The following is a 16475-nucleotide window of genomic DNA, read 5'->3' as shown; positions in this document are numbered from 1 at the left end:
TAGGGAGAAGAAATAGAATTAGGGTTTATAATGAGAAGAGTGGAATGAAGAAAGGGGGAAGTAGATAAGATTAGATAGACAATGCACAATATATAGAAAAGGGAAAGAAGAAAAATGGAATGTGGAGCCCTCAAACTCAAAGAAAAAGAATAGGAGAATGAAATGAAACGAGGGATAAGAATAACAAGAAATTAAAATAATAATAATAATAATAATAATAAAGATAGGGTTGTCTCATGTGCAAAATTTCCCCTTCTCCCAAACATGAAAACATGGTATAAAATATATATATATATATATATATATATATATATATGTTAATGAATTAAAAAAAGAAAAAAAGAAAGAGAATTATAAAATTGGTTTGGTTTGCCCTTTCCCTCTCTCCTTATTTTAAAGCGACAACTACTTCTTTGATAGATACCCATTTTTAGCTCTCTCTCTTTCTCTCTCTCAGTTTTCTCTTTCCTCTCTCTCTCTTTCTGAGGTTTCTCTCTCCTCTCTCCTCTCTCCTCTCTCCTCTCTCCTCTCTGTCTCTGTCTCTCTCTCTCTCCAGAAGGGCAAAACCCTAAAGAGCCGTTTACACCCACCCAAGTAAGTTCTCTCTCTCTCTCTCACCCCTTCTTTCTCTTTCTCTCTCCTCTTTCTCTCTCTCTCTCTCGAGTTTGAATATATGGGTCCTTCTTGTACTATTAAGCCTTGTTATCTGCAACCCCATATAAATATGCATTTGCTTCTTCTTTTGAATTTTGTGATTCCCGGATTTCTTATTTACAATTTTGCTTAGATCTGTGGTTTTTCTGATTTGGGTGCTTTGGAAAACCCTAATTTGTTGCAGTTTCTGCATGATGGGTGTTTGAGATCTGATGTTTTCTTTGCGTTCAGGGGTTTTTGACTTTTGGAGATCTCTGTTTAGGGCTTGTATTTTGATTTCGATGTTGTCAATGTGAACAAGTTTTGATTTTGATGATTTTTTTTTTTAAAAAAATTGTTTGTAATATTTGAATATTCGAGTTTTGGACTGCGGAAATGAGATCTGAACCCTAATTTGTTCGATTGATTGAATTGAATGTTGGATCTGGAATCTTGTTTTATGACGAATAATATCTAGGAAGAAGGTGGATCTACGAAATTTGTGTCTTAATCGTCTTATAGCAAATTTTCATTGTTGTTTGTTCCCTGTTTCTTGTAAGATTTGAGTTGCTCTTTGATTGTCCTGTTGTTTTTTTTTCATTTCCCTTCTATAGGATATTTTGTTGCTTCATTTGTTTTCATTTCCAAGACATTATGATGTGGTTGAACAATCGCCATCCAAGTACTGTTATTGGGAAGATTCAAAACCTGAGAACTCTTCTCTTATTGTTGTTATGTTTGATATGTAGTTCTTATGGATGACGATGCGTTAAACATGCGCAATTGGGGCTATTATGAGCCGTCCTTTAAAGGGCATCTCGGTCTGCAGCTCATGTCGTCCATTTCTGAGCGGGACATGAAACATTTCTTACCGGGCCGTGATCCTTCTGTTATGGTTAATGCTAATGGATCGTTCCATCCTCGGGATTGTGTTGTTTCGGAAGCACCAGTGCATATGAACTATGTGAGGGACAATTGGGGGGGTAACCCCAGAGATAGGTTTCTTAATATGTTACCTGCCAATCACAACTATCCTGTTATTCCAGAAACTTCAGGAGCTCACTCCTTGCAGATCTTGCAACCACCCTCTTCATCTAGAGATGAAATAGCAGCAAGTAGAGTTGAAGAACCTCCAGTGAAGAAGGAAGGTGGGAAAGCAAAGAAAAGACAGAGTAGTGAGGGTGGCCCCAAAACCCCCAAAGCTAAAAAACCGAGGAAACCGAAAGATACTAGCACGGCTGTGCAGCGTGTGAAACCACCAAAGAAGAATATTGATCTTGTTATAAATGGGATTGATATGGACATTTCATGTATTCCAATCCCAGTTTGCTCTTGCACTGGAGCTCCTCATCAATGTTATAGGTGGGGATGTGGTGGTTGGCAGTCTGCCTGTTGTACAACCAACATATCAACTTATCCTTTGCCCATGAGTGACAAAAGACGTGGTGCGAGGATAGCTGGGCGAAAAATGAGTCAGGGTGCGTTTAAGAAGGTACTCGAGAAACTAGCAGCTGATGGCTATAATTTTGCTAACCCGATCGATTTGAGGACTCACTGGGCGAGACATGGTACTAATAAGTTTGTCACAATCAGGTAGACTAATTCTCTTGGTACTTCATGGGCTTCCGGGTTATGTCGCGTCATGTCTGCTTGAATTGTGTATATATCTGCACCCTTCTGCAGAGCTCTGCTGGTAGTTTGTAGTTCATGAGTTTTATTAACATTTCATAATTGTTTACGACATTTGGACACGTTGGTTCTTTTATTTATTTTCCCCTTCAGCTTATGTGATACGTGCAAACAAAAAAAATTTATCTGGATGAACTTTCATTTATTTGAGATTCCTTTTGAAAGTATTTCTTATTCTTTGTTCCATGTTGAAGATTAGTAACAGATCCTTCGAAGTTCTAACTATTATTTGAGCTTGTGACACTTCCCCTCCATGTTGAAGATTATTAAAGGAGGGGGACGAAGAACACAGGCAAACTGGAACAAGTTAATCTTCTGTTTTTCTTCAGGTAAGGATATATATTGGTGGTGGTACTTGGATTGGTTCATGAAGTCGTGAAATAAATAGTGTGAAACATCTTTAAGTTGTCAATGTTCATTGAATAAGCTTTAAGTTATTTGGAGTGGATTTGTTCAAAAAAAATTATTTGGAGCGGAAGTTGTTGCCTTGCTTTTTCTTGATTTGGATATTTTTTGGCTGTCGCATATCCTCCAGTAGAAGCAAAGTTGAAATGTTTTGTCTCCCAGAGCAAGCAATCTCACATTATCATGATGAAGTTTAGTGTGTACAGGTCGTTATAAATTAATAGAAAACTCATTTCTATGGACTTTCCGCCGTTTTGATTTGAAGTGTTCTGTAAGATCAGATTGGTCTTGGGCCTTTATCATGTGAAAATCAAGAGACCAAAATTTATCTCGAATTAGAATTAAACAAAGTGGTTATGACTTCCTTGCTAGTTGGGAGTGACTTGCGGGGTAGGCATTATTTAACATTTCATCAAGTTAGTTTGCCTTAATTATCTGTGATGTTGCACCAACTTCAGTCTTTGGGTGTTCGGTAGAAGTGGAACTGAACATTTCGGGTCCTGACTCGTGTTGTTCGAGGGAGGGGGATTGACCAGAGCATAGTTAAAAGAAAACAGGAGGATGAAAAGTCACAGAAAAAACAACTTAAATATGTATCTCCAAAAGATCAAGAATGTAAAATCAAATGGTTGCTTTTGTTTGAGAAATATAAATATATACACAACACATGAAACACTAACAAAATCCATGGACATTGTGGTCGCACTCCCTACTATATCAATCTTTCTATTTCAACATTACAAGACTTTAGATGCATTGTTCTGAGCTAATTATCTGTTATCGTCACTAACTATTTTATACCATACACTAAAACACCATCTTTTACGCCTTGTCGACCTGTTAGTTGCAATCCTTCCTCCAAGTCGTCCTATCGAATCACAGTTGTAAACTAGTTTACAATTTGTTTCCTATTCACAAAGTTGCTGCTGCTGCATTAGTTCATGTATATAGATATCCAGGTTGTGACTGTTGTGAACTTCCTGTGAACCATATCCATGGTTAAAAAGCTAAAATCAATCACAAATAGAACGAAATTGGAAACAAAAAGAGTGCCAAGTATTAAAACTGAAGAAACCATCCAAACCTCGATTTGGTACTTTCGGTCTTCAATAAAATTTAAAACTAAAAACGTTTTAATTCGATCCGTTTTGGTTGATTTCTAATTGGGCTTTCAGACTTAAACTTACTGAATATGCAGAGCATGACAACAAAAGAAATGACCTGAGACTAATGAAATTAGAAGCGTCAAGGGAGTAAACATACCATGTTGAGAGAGCATTCAGATTTAACTCTGGGGAGGAGAGCCTGGCTCAGATCCATAAATGGAAGCATATGACATTGTGTCCTCCTTGGATATGGCCACAAAGTTCAATGGTGCAGTAGATAACCTCCTCATCTCTTTAAAGTATCCATTTTGGCGACCGGAATAGGATCTAGGCGTCAGGAGCTCTGGAGTTGCTCCACCAACAGAGTTTCGGCGAGGCGTGGGTGTCATCGATCCATTACCATTTGCACGATATCCATTAGTCTTCCTAAAGCTGTTGCTCTTCCGTGGACTGGGTTTAGAGCCGTATATAGCTTCCTTCTCAGTGAGGAGCATATCTTGGAGTTTCTTTTGATCCTGGAAATGGAAGATTGATCTTTCTTTTCAGGAAATGACAATTAACAGAATGGCTTAACCTGATAATTCAAAATGAGAACATAAATTAAAGTACCCTGTGTCTCTTCTTCTCCTCTTCTCTATGCTGTCTACTTAATTTATAATCTTCAAGTATAGTCACCAATCTTGCCTGAATGAATATGAACTAATGAGCTTCCCAATACAAATGATGCAGATTGCAAAAGAAACAGAGAGATAATCCTTACCCCATCATAAAGAAACATAGTCTTCTTTTCATCTTCCCAGGCCAGAGTTTTGTGTATCAGATTGTCAACAATGGCTGAAAAGAAACGCCATTAGCTATAGCTGCTTTACCAATTTTTGGAAAGGAATGCATTTTCTACCTCCAAGTTTTTGACCTTTTAAAGTTTTTATGACTTCGAATTAAATTTGAACATATGGTGAAATCAATACCCTTCTTAAGTTGTTGCATGTGAGGTAGAATGATTTGAACCTATGACCACGTAGATGAAGTAGAGATATTTTAATTGCTAAGCTACACTCAGGTTGGTTGCTACCTCTGAGATTTGTGGGCAAGGGTGAGCAGGAGCAGTCTTGTAGTTGTGTGAAACTAATTTTGTGGGGGGCTGGTCTTAGTGGCAGTACTGTGAGTTTGGTTTTCATTGGGTTATAGTATTCAGAAGTTGTGTTTGAATATTTGTTTTTGATATTTGTATGTTTTGTTGGTTGGGTTAGAAGTAATTTATTGATAGTTTTGGAAAATTTGTAAGTTCAAATCAACTTGATAAAGTTAAAACTTAAACGTTTGAATTGATCCTCCCAACTTAAGGATAGGGAATGTTCTGTTTGTCCTGATATGAAGAGAAGAGAAAACTCTTCCTGAGAAAAAATACCTGGGATTTTGCTAACAGCTACTCTCGCTCGCTCTGCACGTTTCAGATTAACATGTGAACCTCTCCCTGCATTGTAGCGATTCTCGTCCTGCAATTCAAATGACAAGATATTAGTGCAATAGAGCAAGCCTAAATAATCTCGTTTCGTTTCACTCTATAAGCAAAACAAGAAAGACTTTGTAACCTCGCTATGTACCCAAACATGCAATGTATAACATTTATAAATGCGAAGACAATATAAAAAGTAGTCAACATCTCTCAGATGTTGCAGGCAAAACCAAAATACTCAGCTTACTTGATTGTACTCTTCAAGCCAATTTTCTTCCTCACATGCAGATAGCCAACGGTCTACTCTATCCATGATGTCTTTTCTGCTGGTGGCTTCTTCTTTTACTTTGACGATTTGCACTTCAATATTTGCAAGGAGTTCAGAAGGATCTACTAGACCTATTAAAACAGCAAGCATGTAAAGTAATTGAGTTTTATTTTGCCTGACAAATGAGATCGAGAAATTGATTGTCGTTATTAAGATTGACTTGATGTAAATTTGAACAATGTAGGATCTCATTACCTGAATCTATCAAAGCATTTGATTTCTCAGAAGCTGTGCTAGGATCAGCTTCAATGTGAGTCATTCTACAAATCTCCTCCAACTCAGACCTCCTTTTCAGTACGAGTTGTTTCATTCGACCTGCTTTTAGTTTAGTTAACCTCTCCACTTCTGCCGATGCCTGGTGACATCAAAATGAAACTTAAGTGTTTTCGTTTGAAAGTCGGCAAGAAAATCATATTTGAGAATGCTCCAAACCTGTTCAATTGTCTCTGTTGAGAGAAGACCCGGTTCTGTGATTTCTGTTTCAGATACACGCATGATGGAAGTAATCCGGGAAAATTTACTCTTTTCATCACGTGAAGTGTCCATCAAATTCCAAAGTTCAAATAATGATGTTAAAATGTCCTTCAACTGCAGGTTGAAGCAAGTTCTAAAGTTAGTAGATAAAGGCAAATGACAAGAAATCTCGAGTGAGGACCTGCACAAGCTTACCTTTTGGATTCGAGTTTTCCTTTCGGTTTTCAATGTAAGAATGGTGTGTTCTAGGCCTTCCAATGTGCTATTGCTGATATTTGTAGCTTGTTCGATACTCGATTTTTCTAAGCTCGGATGCACATCACTTACGGTCTGGCCGAAATCCAAACCAAGGACACCACAGAGAGAATGGACCTCACTAATATGTTCCAAAACCTTATGAAGTCGATCAGACTGCAAAGAATTTTTAGTCAATCATCATTCAAGTTAAAATAAATCACTTCCAATATGTGAAGAACAGTGAAACGTTAACAATGTAAAACTTATAAAAGGTCATTATCCTCAATTACATGATATCTTTTAGTTTCTATTTTCGAACCTTTTCCTTTTGCAGGGTGCGAAGATGTGTTTGATACTCATTAAGCTTTCTCAAAGACAGGTCTGTTTCTTCCAGGGTCAAAGAATTGATGATCATGTGATCATTAACATGGTTGCTGTATCCCGAAATCTCGACACTGATCTTCTCGATTTGGGTTTTTATATCTGCAAATTGTTTCAAACGCTCTTCTTTCTTCGTCTTCAATTCTTCTACTAAGGGAGTGACACAAGCAAGCTTTTCTTTCAATGTTTTGGACCTTTTGTCAATTTGACTCTGCCACCAAAGGAAACAAATAAGAAACACAAAAGTCAACAACATGGTCATGGAACATGATTCAACTCTTATCAATAATCACAAGGACCCAAACTTAAAGGAGATGCTTGGGGTAAGGAATTGGTTATTATAATCCTAAATTATTATAGTTGAGTTATAATAGTTTGTATTTGGGGTGTAGATTATTTTAATTTGGGTTATAATAGTATGTATTTGAGGTGTAAACTAGTTTAGTTTGAGAATGAAATAGTAAACACGGTAGAAAAGAATAAAAAAGTGATAAATATAAAATAGTAAAAACTGTAGCAAATAGTAAATACTGTAGCAGAGGTTTTGAAATAATGTTCACTGTAACTAATTGGGGAGTACAAAATAATATTTAGTTATTATAGTCTTAGGATAGTCCTTGCTCCAAACACCCCTAAATGTTCTCCAAGCTATAAGGAACAAGTATGTAGGAATATAATACGAGAGAGAACTTTATCTTTACCGGAGAATTTAGTTCGCCGAGAGAAGCCATCAATGTTGCAACCTCAGCCTCCTTCGATGCAACGGATTGATGTAGTCGTGCCTTAGCATTTGCAGCTTCCTCGACCTTTCTCCGGTACACTTCCAAGCATTCCCTCTCTAATTCAAGGAGCATGCGGTCTTTATCAGCTTCACTCTCGCCAATGTCACTCCATATTTGCTGAATTCATAAGAAATGAGAGAATATCAGTAAACTTCTATCAAATGAGGAACCATAGATGAATCAAAACAGCACTAAGAAAGTTGAAAGAACCGTATAATTCATGTGAATTATAATCATATATACATCTAACTCTCCATATGATGAATCTAACTAAGCATTATAAGAAAATGGAAACAAAGACCTTCCCAGCAAGCTTAAGAACAGATACAGTGAAATTTAGGACAAAGTTTAACAAGAGAAACAGAGAGGGAGGCAAAATTAGGAAGAAGACACAAAAAAGGGATTTTAGAAGAGAGCCTTGGGTCCTTAAATGTCAAAAAGTACAAAATTAGTCTCTCATGTCTAAAATAAATCATTAGCACTAGCAGCTAACTTTTCATAGCCCCTAAAGAACTGACTCATCATAAGCTTCACTGAGGAGAAGCATATAACAAAAGATTCTCACAAACCCATCATTGTGAAGCAGATTACAAACGAAACAAGAAAGAAGAAAGCAAAAGAATGAAAAGTGGGAGAGAAAGAAAAGACCTGAAGTTCTCTGAGCAAAGCATTACAACTAGAGCTCGTGCGAATACTGGTAAAAGGACTACCAACAGCCAACATTTTCTTTTCTTTTCTTTTCCCTTCTACAGATCTCGATTCCACTGATAAAAAAAAATCCCCCAAATTGCTCAAAAAACCCAAAAAGGGATTACTAGAACTGACAAACAGAAAATTCCTCAAAACACTTGTGTTAAACAGAGCTCAAAACCAGCATCAGCATGACAAGTGGGTTCTAATTGTTGAATGAACTCAAGAACAGACCAAGAAAACAAGACACATTTTGTAGTGTCTAATCCTCCTCCTTCAAAACAACCTCTGTTTCATCAGATCTGAGAACCCAAAAGCCATTTCTCCACCACCAAAAAGCCCATCTTCATCTTTCCTTCAAATTTCTTTCTCTTTTCACAAACCCCTTTTCTTTCCAGCTAGAAACTGAACAGAGAATGCTAAATAAAATCTCAAAGAAAACACCCAAAAGGGAGAGCTCAGAGAAACGACAGAAAGAGAAATGGGTAAAGTATCAGGGGAAAGAAATCATTGCTACCATTATTAGGAAAAAAAATTATATATAAGTAAAGAGAAAACTACAGCAGAAATTAAAAAAGAAAAAAAAAGAGCTTTTAAAAATAAAAAGAAAAAAAGAAGAACAGGGAGAAGCAAAGCAAAGTGAAGCAGTGAATAAATAGAAAAAGGATAAAAAAGAGGCAACTTTTTGGAATTTGGAGGTTGTGCTAAAATGCACTGACGTGGCAGGTAACAGTAACAGAATTGGTAGCGCATGTTAGCAAAATTGTATTTTCTAAACTTCTAGGGTTTGGTTTTCTGGTGAGTCAGAGAGCACTTGAAAATTATATAGAAAAAATTAAAAATTAAAAAAAAATGATCAAAAGAAAAGGCGAAGGAAAAAAAAAAAAAAACTTTTAGGTCTAGTTTCTATTCATTCCTTAGATAATGCATTTAGTTTTTAAGTTTTGAGTTTGATTTTAACTTAGTCCTTAAGTTTTGAAATGCTACAATTTTACTTTTGATATTTGAATTTTGCTTCAATTTAGTCTCCATATTTCAAGATTTACACTTCAACCTCGATTATTCACTGTATACTCATTTTACGTTTTTAGTTTTAAATTAAAACTCATTAAAAGAATTAAAATTAATTAAGTTTTACTCTATTTTATCACTTTTAAAATTGTACTTCATAATTATTTTTAATTAATTAATAAAAATTAACACCAATGATTGAAAGTGAGTATTTAATGAAAAATTAAGTTAAAAATATAAAATATTGAAATCTAGTGACTAAATTGAAACAAAACTTAAATATCAAAGATAAAATTATAACATTTTAAAATCTAAGAATTAAATTAAAACAAACTTAAAACCTAAAGACCAAATGTGTAATATTTGAAAATTTAGAAATCAAATAGAAATTAAATTCAAAATTTTCGATAAAAATGATATTTTTCCTCGAAGAAGAAACTTAATTTTTTTTTTCTTTTAGCGAAGATGGAAGCAGCTTGTTTTCATTACATTAAATAACTGACATTCAACCCCCACTTTCAATCTAGCGCGTTTGTTACACCGTCAAATAATAAAAGCGAGTGCGCTCCAGATATTTAATGGGCGCGTGGGTGTATTAAGTAGGAATGGTTCTAGTAGAAGTACAACATTTTGTTTCTTTTTTCTTTTTTCTTTTTCGAGAGAATAAATAAAACAGTTGTTTTTGATACAATAATAAATAAGATAGTTAATAGTTAGTCATGTTGCTCTTTTGATTTTGGACATTTTTTGTCATAATGTTTTTAAGAATAAAATAAAAAGATTGAATAGATGAGTTGAATTAATTTTAATAAAAAACTATGAATCAATTAAAGAAAAATGATCAACTAATAATAGTTGAATCGTAAATGTTCTCATTTTAAATTTACTTATTATTTGATTTGACCAAAATTGATTTAAGATATGAGATCGATATATTGTTTGTTTGAGTTAAAAAAAAAAAGAATTTTAAAAAGATTTTGAAACCCAAGTTTAGAAATTTTTATGATTTTTTTTGGGAAGAGGAATGATTAAATTGGTGGTGCCTAAGACATGAAATATAAATAAATAATTAAAAGAATATGTCATTATCTCAATAGAGTGAAAGCTTAACCTATACTAATAATACAATCAAATTCAAAATAAAACCTCCTTAATAACATCACATCACGCATGCTTTAATATCTTTGATTTAAGTTTTCTAGTTATATAATTAAGTTAATTACATGATATCTAGATTGTTATAATTGGCTTAATTATTATAATTTTGAGTTTTAATTTATGAGATAAAAGAAAAAAACACGTGAAAACTAGGAGAGAATATAATTGGACGGAACATGTGAATTATAATAATTGATTATTATGACCAAGCTTCAAAGTCAATATATGTGAAATGGATTTTTTTTTTGAAAAAATTAAAATCGAGAGGAATTTAAATGAATTTAATTAGTTCCGACTTTTCAAGTTAAATTAGTTAACGATGGCTCCTATAAGGAACGCAGATTAAAGGAGCATTGATTTACGTTTTTGCAATGTTATACCTCATTTTGAAAAAGCTTTTCTAACTTCAATTAATTTCTTAGGTGTCTTGTTATATATTCTTACCTTATGTTAGGTGTGATTTTGGATCGAAAGATATAATTAACATCTAAAAACGATAAGGTTAAGAACAAGAGTGATACGAATCAAAAGTGAAAACTGAGGATCAAAATGGGTCAAAGAAAATAAGGCTAGCTTGGGCCCGATTAAGGCTACAAGCCTTGCCAAATGCCTAACGGGGCATGCAACCCAAGAGAGTGTTTTGGACTCGAGATATGACCCAAACAAGATCTCGTCCTCGGCCGAGGCCGAGGCCAACCCTAGCTAAATATAAAACCGGGCACACCTCTTAGCTCGGTAGGTCATCTAATTATTCTAAGACGATTTCGAAACCCTAGAAAACAACCTAGGTCAATTTTTCCTATAAATACACCTCTTATGAGGTATTTAAGAACTTCTAACTTCTTCAATATTATACAATTTTCTTTCTGATTTGGGCATCAAAGCTCTTTTTCTTTGTTTTGCAAGTCTTCTCTTCCCCAAATTATAAATTTATCATTGTTGTAACGTGGAAGTCAAGTGCATTTTTCCTTGGCCAAAATTTGGCATCAACACCTTACTAATAAAATTATGATTTGAGAAAAACAAAACCATATTTTATTATAAATGTTGGTGCAGGAAGTTTGTATCCGTTTTTTTTTTTTTTTTTGTGTACTGGTGTGGTGCCAAACCAACTATACTCTGTTGCCTATGTTAATACATGAAGTGTATAGTCTAGCTAAGCATAAAAGTAACATCAGGACTCTCTTTTGGATATTACTTACTCATTTTCTGTGGGGTGATCAAATATGGCTATTTATAACACTCTTCTTTTGACACTTGCATGTAGTTATGTGTAGCTCCATCGATGTTGTAGGGTTGTTGCAGTACTCGAGGCTGTAGAGTGTCAGGTCGAGCCTAACTCAGTTATTTCTTAGTTGGTATGTATTCTCGAGCATGGCTGGTTGACTTGAAACTCGAAACTCTAACTTTCCATTTTCGAGACTCACGCTCTCCATGCCACATCTCAATTTCTCTTGAGCTTGAACTTGTTCGTAGACTTTGAACCTTGTCTAAAATGACTCTTAGCTATATATAAAGTCTAGTAAAACATCAAATTTTCTTCCAACTATGTTTGATATTTTTTTAGTTGGGCTTTAGCATGTGGGTGTTGAGTTTTTACCATCATAATTTTTTGGCCTGATGGTTAGATTAGGTTAATTCCAATTTTATCGGATGTCCCCAAAGGGACGGTTAGGGTTAATTCATAGTTGAAAATTCTGAAACTTGATAATTCGATGGGACAAAATTGGAGTTGATTCTCAAAGCTAAATTTAAAGATAAGAATAATAAAGCTTTTCTAAAAAGAATACTACTAGAATCAAATATTAACTTTTCTAGTAGAAATGATGACGTCATAAAAATTTTGAAGGCTTCATCATAAGAATAAGAAACAATATATTTTTATTTTCCATTCTAAGAATTTTGAATATATTTTCGAAAAGGAATTGAAAAACATAAAAACATCACAAAACAAACTTGCTAATTTTGAAAATATGAAGATAAGAAATTGGGAAACATGAAGCAAACATCATCCAATGAGCCAAAGAAAATGACACATAAAAAGAGAGAGAAAATGGCCAACATTTTTTAGTTCAATACAACTCTATGTGAGTTGGCATTCATAAAACCCTAAAAAGATTTTTTCATCCTTCAAAGATTAAAAAAATATCACTATATGTTTTTGTAAAAGTTGGATTAAAAAGAAACAATAATCACTCTTAACTTTTACAAAGAAAAGAGCTTAAAAAGATAAATACTTTTTTAAATGAGCAATTAAATCCTCTCTCTCTCCTTACTTTCTCTCTCCCCAAGTTCAAAGCAATTTTTCAACTCCCTAAGTTTGTTGATGGGTTAAATGAGAGACAAAGTTATAATGTTGCACATGGGATTGCTATAAAATTGGACAAAAGAAAAAAAAAAAAAACCAATTTTCCTTTTCTCTGAAAGAAAGTTATTAAGTTATGTCATAAAAGTTGGGAGAGGGCCTTAGAAATGCTACATATCACAATATATCTGAGGGCTTTAGTTTGAATAAATACATTTAATTATACCATTATCTACATTTTCCTATTTTTTTATCTCAAAAATCTAATAAACTATTATTTGGCCTAATTTACGACATCCATGTCATTCATCTTTTTAAATATATATAATATTAGTACCATCAGAAGCATGTAACAAAAGTTTTTTGACGTTATGATTTTTCCAAAACGGTTCTTTTCAGAATCTAGACAAGTAAAGAATTTTTTTTCAAAATCCGAAAATTATTTTCCTCATAAATGAAAGTAATAATCGACAAGAAGATTCAAAGGAGAAAACAAAGTGTATTTGATATATACAACACGATATATTTGAATTTTCTAGAAATATATAAGCTAGTTTATACTTGATAAGTGCATGAACAAGACAATTTCTACAATATATTATCTTAGATATCAAACAATATATGTAATGTATATTTACATTTTTCAGTATATTTGTAAACACCAAAAAATAAACCATGATACATGCGATGTATAATTGCATTTTTCAATATATTACCAAGATATTTGACATATACTTGAGATCTCAATAGAGAGGTGATTGATTTTCAACTAGCAATATAGAAGAAAATAAACGAAATTTTCTAGAGTGAGTATAACATGAATTTGAAATATGAATATCAACCAAAATTAATAAATAACAAAAAAAAAAAAAAAAGCAAAGTCAAAATTAAAAAATGAAGTTTATAAAGAAAGAATTAAATATTTTGAAAATTTTATTGATGAGATTAATGAAATTAATGATATTTAAAAAATAAAATCATAATATAACTAATAGTTAATCTGAAAATGATATCCAAGATGTATCTAGTTAATAAATATTACTAAATGTGATGACATTTGTGTAATTTTAGTTATGTAATTGGCTAGTTCTCCACATCTTTTTCTATTTAGTTGTTTTCATATCATCCAAAAACCCCAACCATTAAAGTAAAATCTTTCAGATTAAAAAAAATAAAAGAGTGAAATCTTTAAATCCAACTTCAAAAAAGACAAAAAGAAAAAAAGAAAAAGAAAAAGAAAAATAATAAAAAGAAAAAAGAAAGAAAAGGAAAATTAAGTCTTTGGTCAAATTAATGAGAGACTTTTTTTTTTATATATATTTTTTTAAAGAAGACCATGTCTTTACTTTTTGTGATATTTAGCCTATATAATTAATCTACATGTGCTGACATAAAATTTATATAATTTTACCTAGAAAATTGTGAAAATTATTTTGGAATAAAAATCAATTATCTAAATATAACTCAATCAATTAAGATAAATAGTATTTACCAAAAAGTAAATGTTTCAACTTCTAAAAAAATATGGAAAAAATAAATAAAAATCCAACCTTTTGCATTATTTTGAATGCATTTCTAAAAGATTAATTAACCTAAACATAAGAAAATCCATTTTTACACTTACCTTGAATCAATTAAAAATCTAAACCTATAATTGTATATCAACTAAAATCTTATTCTAAATCTATAGTTATTTTCACTAGATTCCATTTAAAATATAATAAGCTCAAAATTACTTAAATAAAACTATTTTTCCACCTAGATTCTACCAAATTAGTGGGAAAAATCGTCACACTTCTTTCTAAAAATTAGTAGAGAAAATTTGAGAAAGAAGATAATAAGAAAATCTCCACACATAAATTAAGGTTGTTATATACTACCTACCTAATTCTAGCATTTCTCTCTAATAATACTACGTTAATCTTGTATCTAAGAAAAGTATTACACACGTATAAAAATGATGCATTGATGGGTTTAAAACGCGATGCAAGTAGATTGTAAATTGGTTTGCTTGTTAAATTATAGGGTATTTTAATTAATATAATGACCAGTTTAGAGATTTAATCGATTCAACCAAAAAGTACAAGGTAGAGATTGATTTTTCCTAAAATATGAGATTTTTTAGGAAGTAAAATGAGATTATTTAACACTCTGAATAGTTTATATGAACCTAAAAAGTACTAGGTTAGTTAATTAATAATATATATATCATATCTTTTATGTTGAATATAATATACATATGTATGAAATTTTGAAGTGAACTTATCTCATAGGGTGTTCATGAGTTGGATTGGGTTGAAAATTTTTTTAGAAATCCAATTGTTCGAGTTGTGAATTTTTTCAATCCAAATAACCCTTATTAAAAAATGAACCCAACCAAACCCAACCATGAAATATTTGTGTTGGGTTGGTTCGGATAATCAAGTCATTTATTTAAAATTTTGTTCTAAAAAGAAGCAAAACGTAAATATGTAAAAAATTAATTTAATTATTTTCATATATTGAATTAAGATTAACAACTCAATTTTAATTTATATAGTGGAAATTTTCTTTCTGAAGTACAAAGAAACTAGTTTTAAGAGTTATTGAAGAATAGATTATTAAAAAAAATATTGGAATTAAATAAAATTAAAATCAATATATGTATAAATAATTTTGTTATAAGTAATAAAAAATATATTTTAAAGTTAATAATAAATTCGGATTGGTTTGAGTTATATTAGGTGAACTCATGAACCAACCTAATCCATAAAATTTTCATTTATTTGAATTCAATCCAACCCAAACCACACGGATTGAATTGGTTGGATTAATCGATTTTTTCGGATCATTAGATTTTTTGAACACTCCTACCACCTCACCTTCAAAATGGAAGATACCCATTTTTTGTTTCTGCATTGGATTCTCATAGTAATCATTTTCCATCATATCTATATATATATATAAAAGATGAAATGAGGTCAATGTCTGAAAAAGGAAAAAAAAATGGACTAAACACATGCAATAATTGAGCAAAATAAGTAAAATCAATTGGTTAGATAATTGTGAGGGTAAATTTTAATAACTTAAAACTCTTTTAATAAACATTTAATTTTTGGTATTTTAAAATTTTAAAATTGTAACTGTTTTCTCAAAATTTTCCTTTACAATAATCAATCAAATTTTCTGTAGGTAACATCTAAATCAATCAAATTTCAACTTCCAAAAAAAAAAAAATGTAAAAATGTACAAAATTAGTGATGAATTTGGTGAGAAAGTAGGTAATAAAACATAAAAACTTATGTGGAAGTAAGACATGTTAGGGAGTGCTTTTAAAAATAGTGATTTTAATAAAGTTGATTTATTGACAAGTGATTTTCACACCTTCATTTTAATATTTGGTTGTTACTTTTAAAAGTAGTACAATCAAAACTAAAAATTTTCAGCGATTAAAAATATGTTTGAAATTGACTTTTATAATAAGTGTTTTGAGTTAAATTATTTAATTATAATTAATTTTGTAAAGTGTGATTGAATCATGTTAAATTTATTTAAAAGCATTTTCAAATCAATAATATTTATTTTTAAAGGTAGTTTTTAGAATCATCAAATTATTATATATAAAAAAGTATTACATTTGAGATTGAAAATAAAAATTAGAGGCAAAAATAAAAGTTTAGAGAAAAAAATAAAGAGCTATAAAAAAGTTCAGAGAAAATAAAAACAAAAGAGTTAGGAACAAATAATTTCAAGAATGAAGAGTTAGAAAAAGAGGTAAAAAATTCAAGGAAAAAGTTAGAAAGGAAATAAAAACTTTTGGAGAGAGAAAAAGTAAGAAAAA

General features: G+C 31.8%; 2 protein-coding genes and 1 long non-coding RNA gene across 3 annotated transcripts; 2 read left to right on the top strand and 1 right to left on the bottom strand.

Moving 5' to 3' along the window:
* The first annotated feature begins 353 nt into the window (after nucleotides 1-353).
* On the top strand, nucleotides 354-2419 carry LOC120068519 (protein BASIC PENTACYSTEINE2-like). Its single transcript, XM_039020315.2, has 2 exons — nucleotides 354-594; nucleotides 1383-2419. The coding sequence occupies exon 2, from the start codon at nucleotides 1388-1390 to the stop codon at nucleotides 2228-2230; it is 843 nt and encodes a 280-aa protein (XP_038876243.1). The 5' UTR covers nucleotides 354-594; nucleotides 1383-1387; the 3' UTR covers nucleotides 2231-2419.
* A 97-nt stretch (nucleotides 2420-2516) lies between these two features.
* On the top strand, nucleotides 2517-2969 carry LOC150031938 (uncharacterized). Its single transcript, XR_016525407.1, has 2 exons — nucleotides 2517-2651; nucleotides 2858-2969. It is a non-coding gene; the product is annotated as an uncharacterized LOC150031938 (long non-coding RNA).
* A 374-nt stretch (nucleotides 2970-3343) lies between these two features.
* LOC120068518 (65-kDa microtubule-associated protein 6-like) lies at nucleotides 3344-8977 on the bottom strand. The gene is made up of 12 exons (XM_039020314.2): nucleotides 8140-8977; nucleotides 7411-7608; nucleotides 6648-6920; nucleotides 6287-6502; nucleotides 6050-6205; nucleotides 5813-5972; nucleotides 5537-5688; nucleotides 5242-5329; nucleotides 4594-4667; nucleotides 4443-4517; nucleotides 3991-4348; nucleotides 3344-3707 (listed from the first exon to the last, which is right to left on the bottom strand). The coding sequence occupies exons 1-11, from the start codon at nucleotides 8212-8214 to the stop codon at nucleotides 4013-4015; spliced, it is 1803 nt and encodes a 600-aa protein (XP_038876242.1). The 5' UTR covers nucleotides 8215-8977; the 3' UTR covers nucleotides 3344-3707; nucleotides 3991-4012.
* Nucleotides 8978-16475: the final 7498 nt, after the last annotated feature.

The sequence above is a fragment of the Benincasa hispida genome, chromosome 12 (assembly GCF_027475165.1).
Source record: "Benincasa hispida cultivar pf3 chromosome 12, pf3_genome.v1.1, whole genome shotgun sequence".
In the NCBI taxonomy this organism is placed as follows: Eukaryota; Viridiplantae; Streptophyta; class Magnoliopsida; order Cucurbitales; family Cucurbitaceae; genus Benincasa; species Benincasa hispida.
This window is presented reverse-complemented; position numbering and strand designations above follow the sequence as displayed.

What these genes read in the sequence shown, in the direction of transcription:
- LOC120068519 (XM_039020315.2), top strand. Translation starts at nt 1,388, where the DNA reads ATGGATGACGATGCGTTAAACATGCGCAATTGGGGCTATTATGAGCCG.
- LOC120068518 (XM_039020314.2), bottom strand. Translation starts at nt 8,214, where the DNA reads ATGTTGGCTGTTGGTAGTCCTTTTACCAGTATTCGCACGAGCTCTAGT. An exon ending in CTTTGCTCAGAGAACTTCAG is followed by an intron (nt 7,609 to 8,139) that starts GTCTTTTCTTTC and finishes TTATGAATTCAG; the next exon opens with CAAATATGGAGTGACATTGG. An exon ending in AGCTGTTAGCAAAATCCCAG is followed by an intron (nt 4,668 to 5,241) that starts GTATTTTTTCTC and finishes GTTTCTTTTCAG; the next exon opens with CCATTGTTGACAATCTGATA.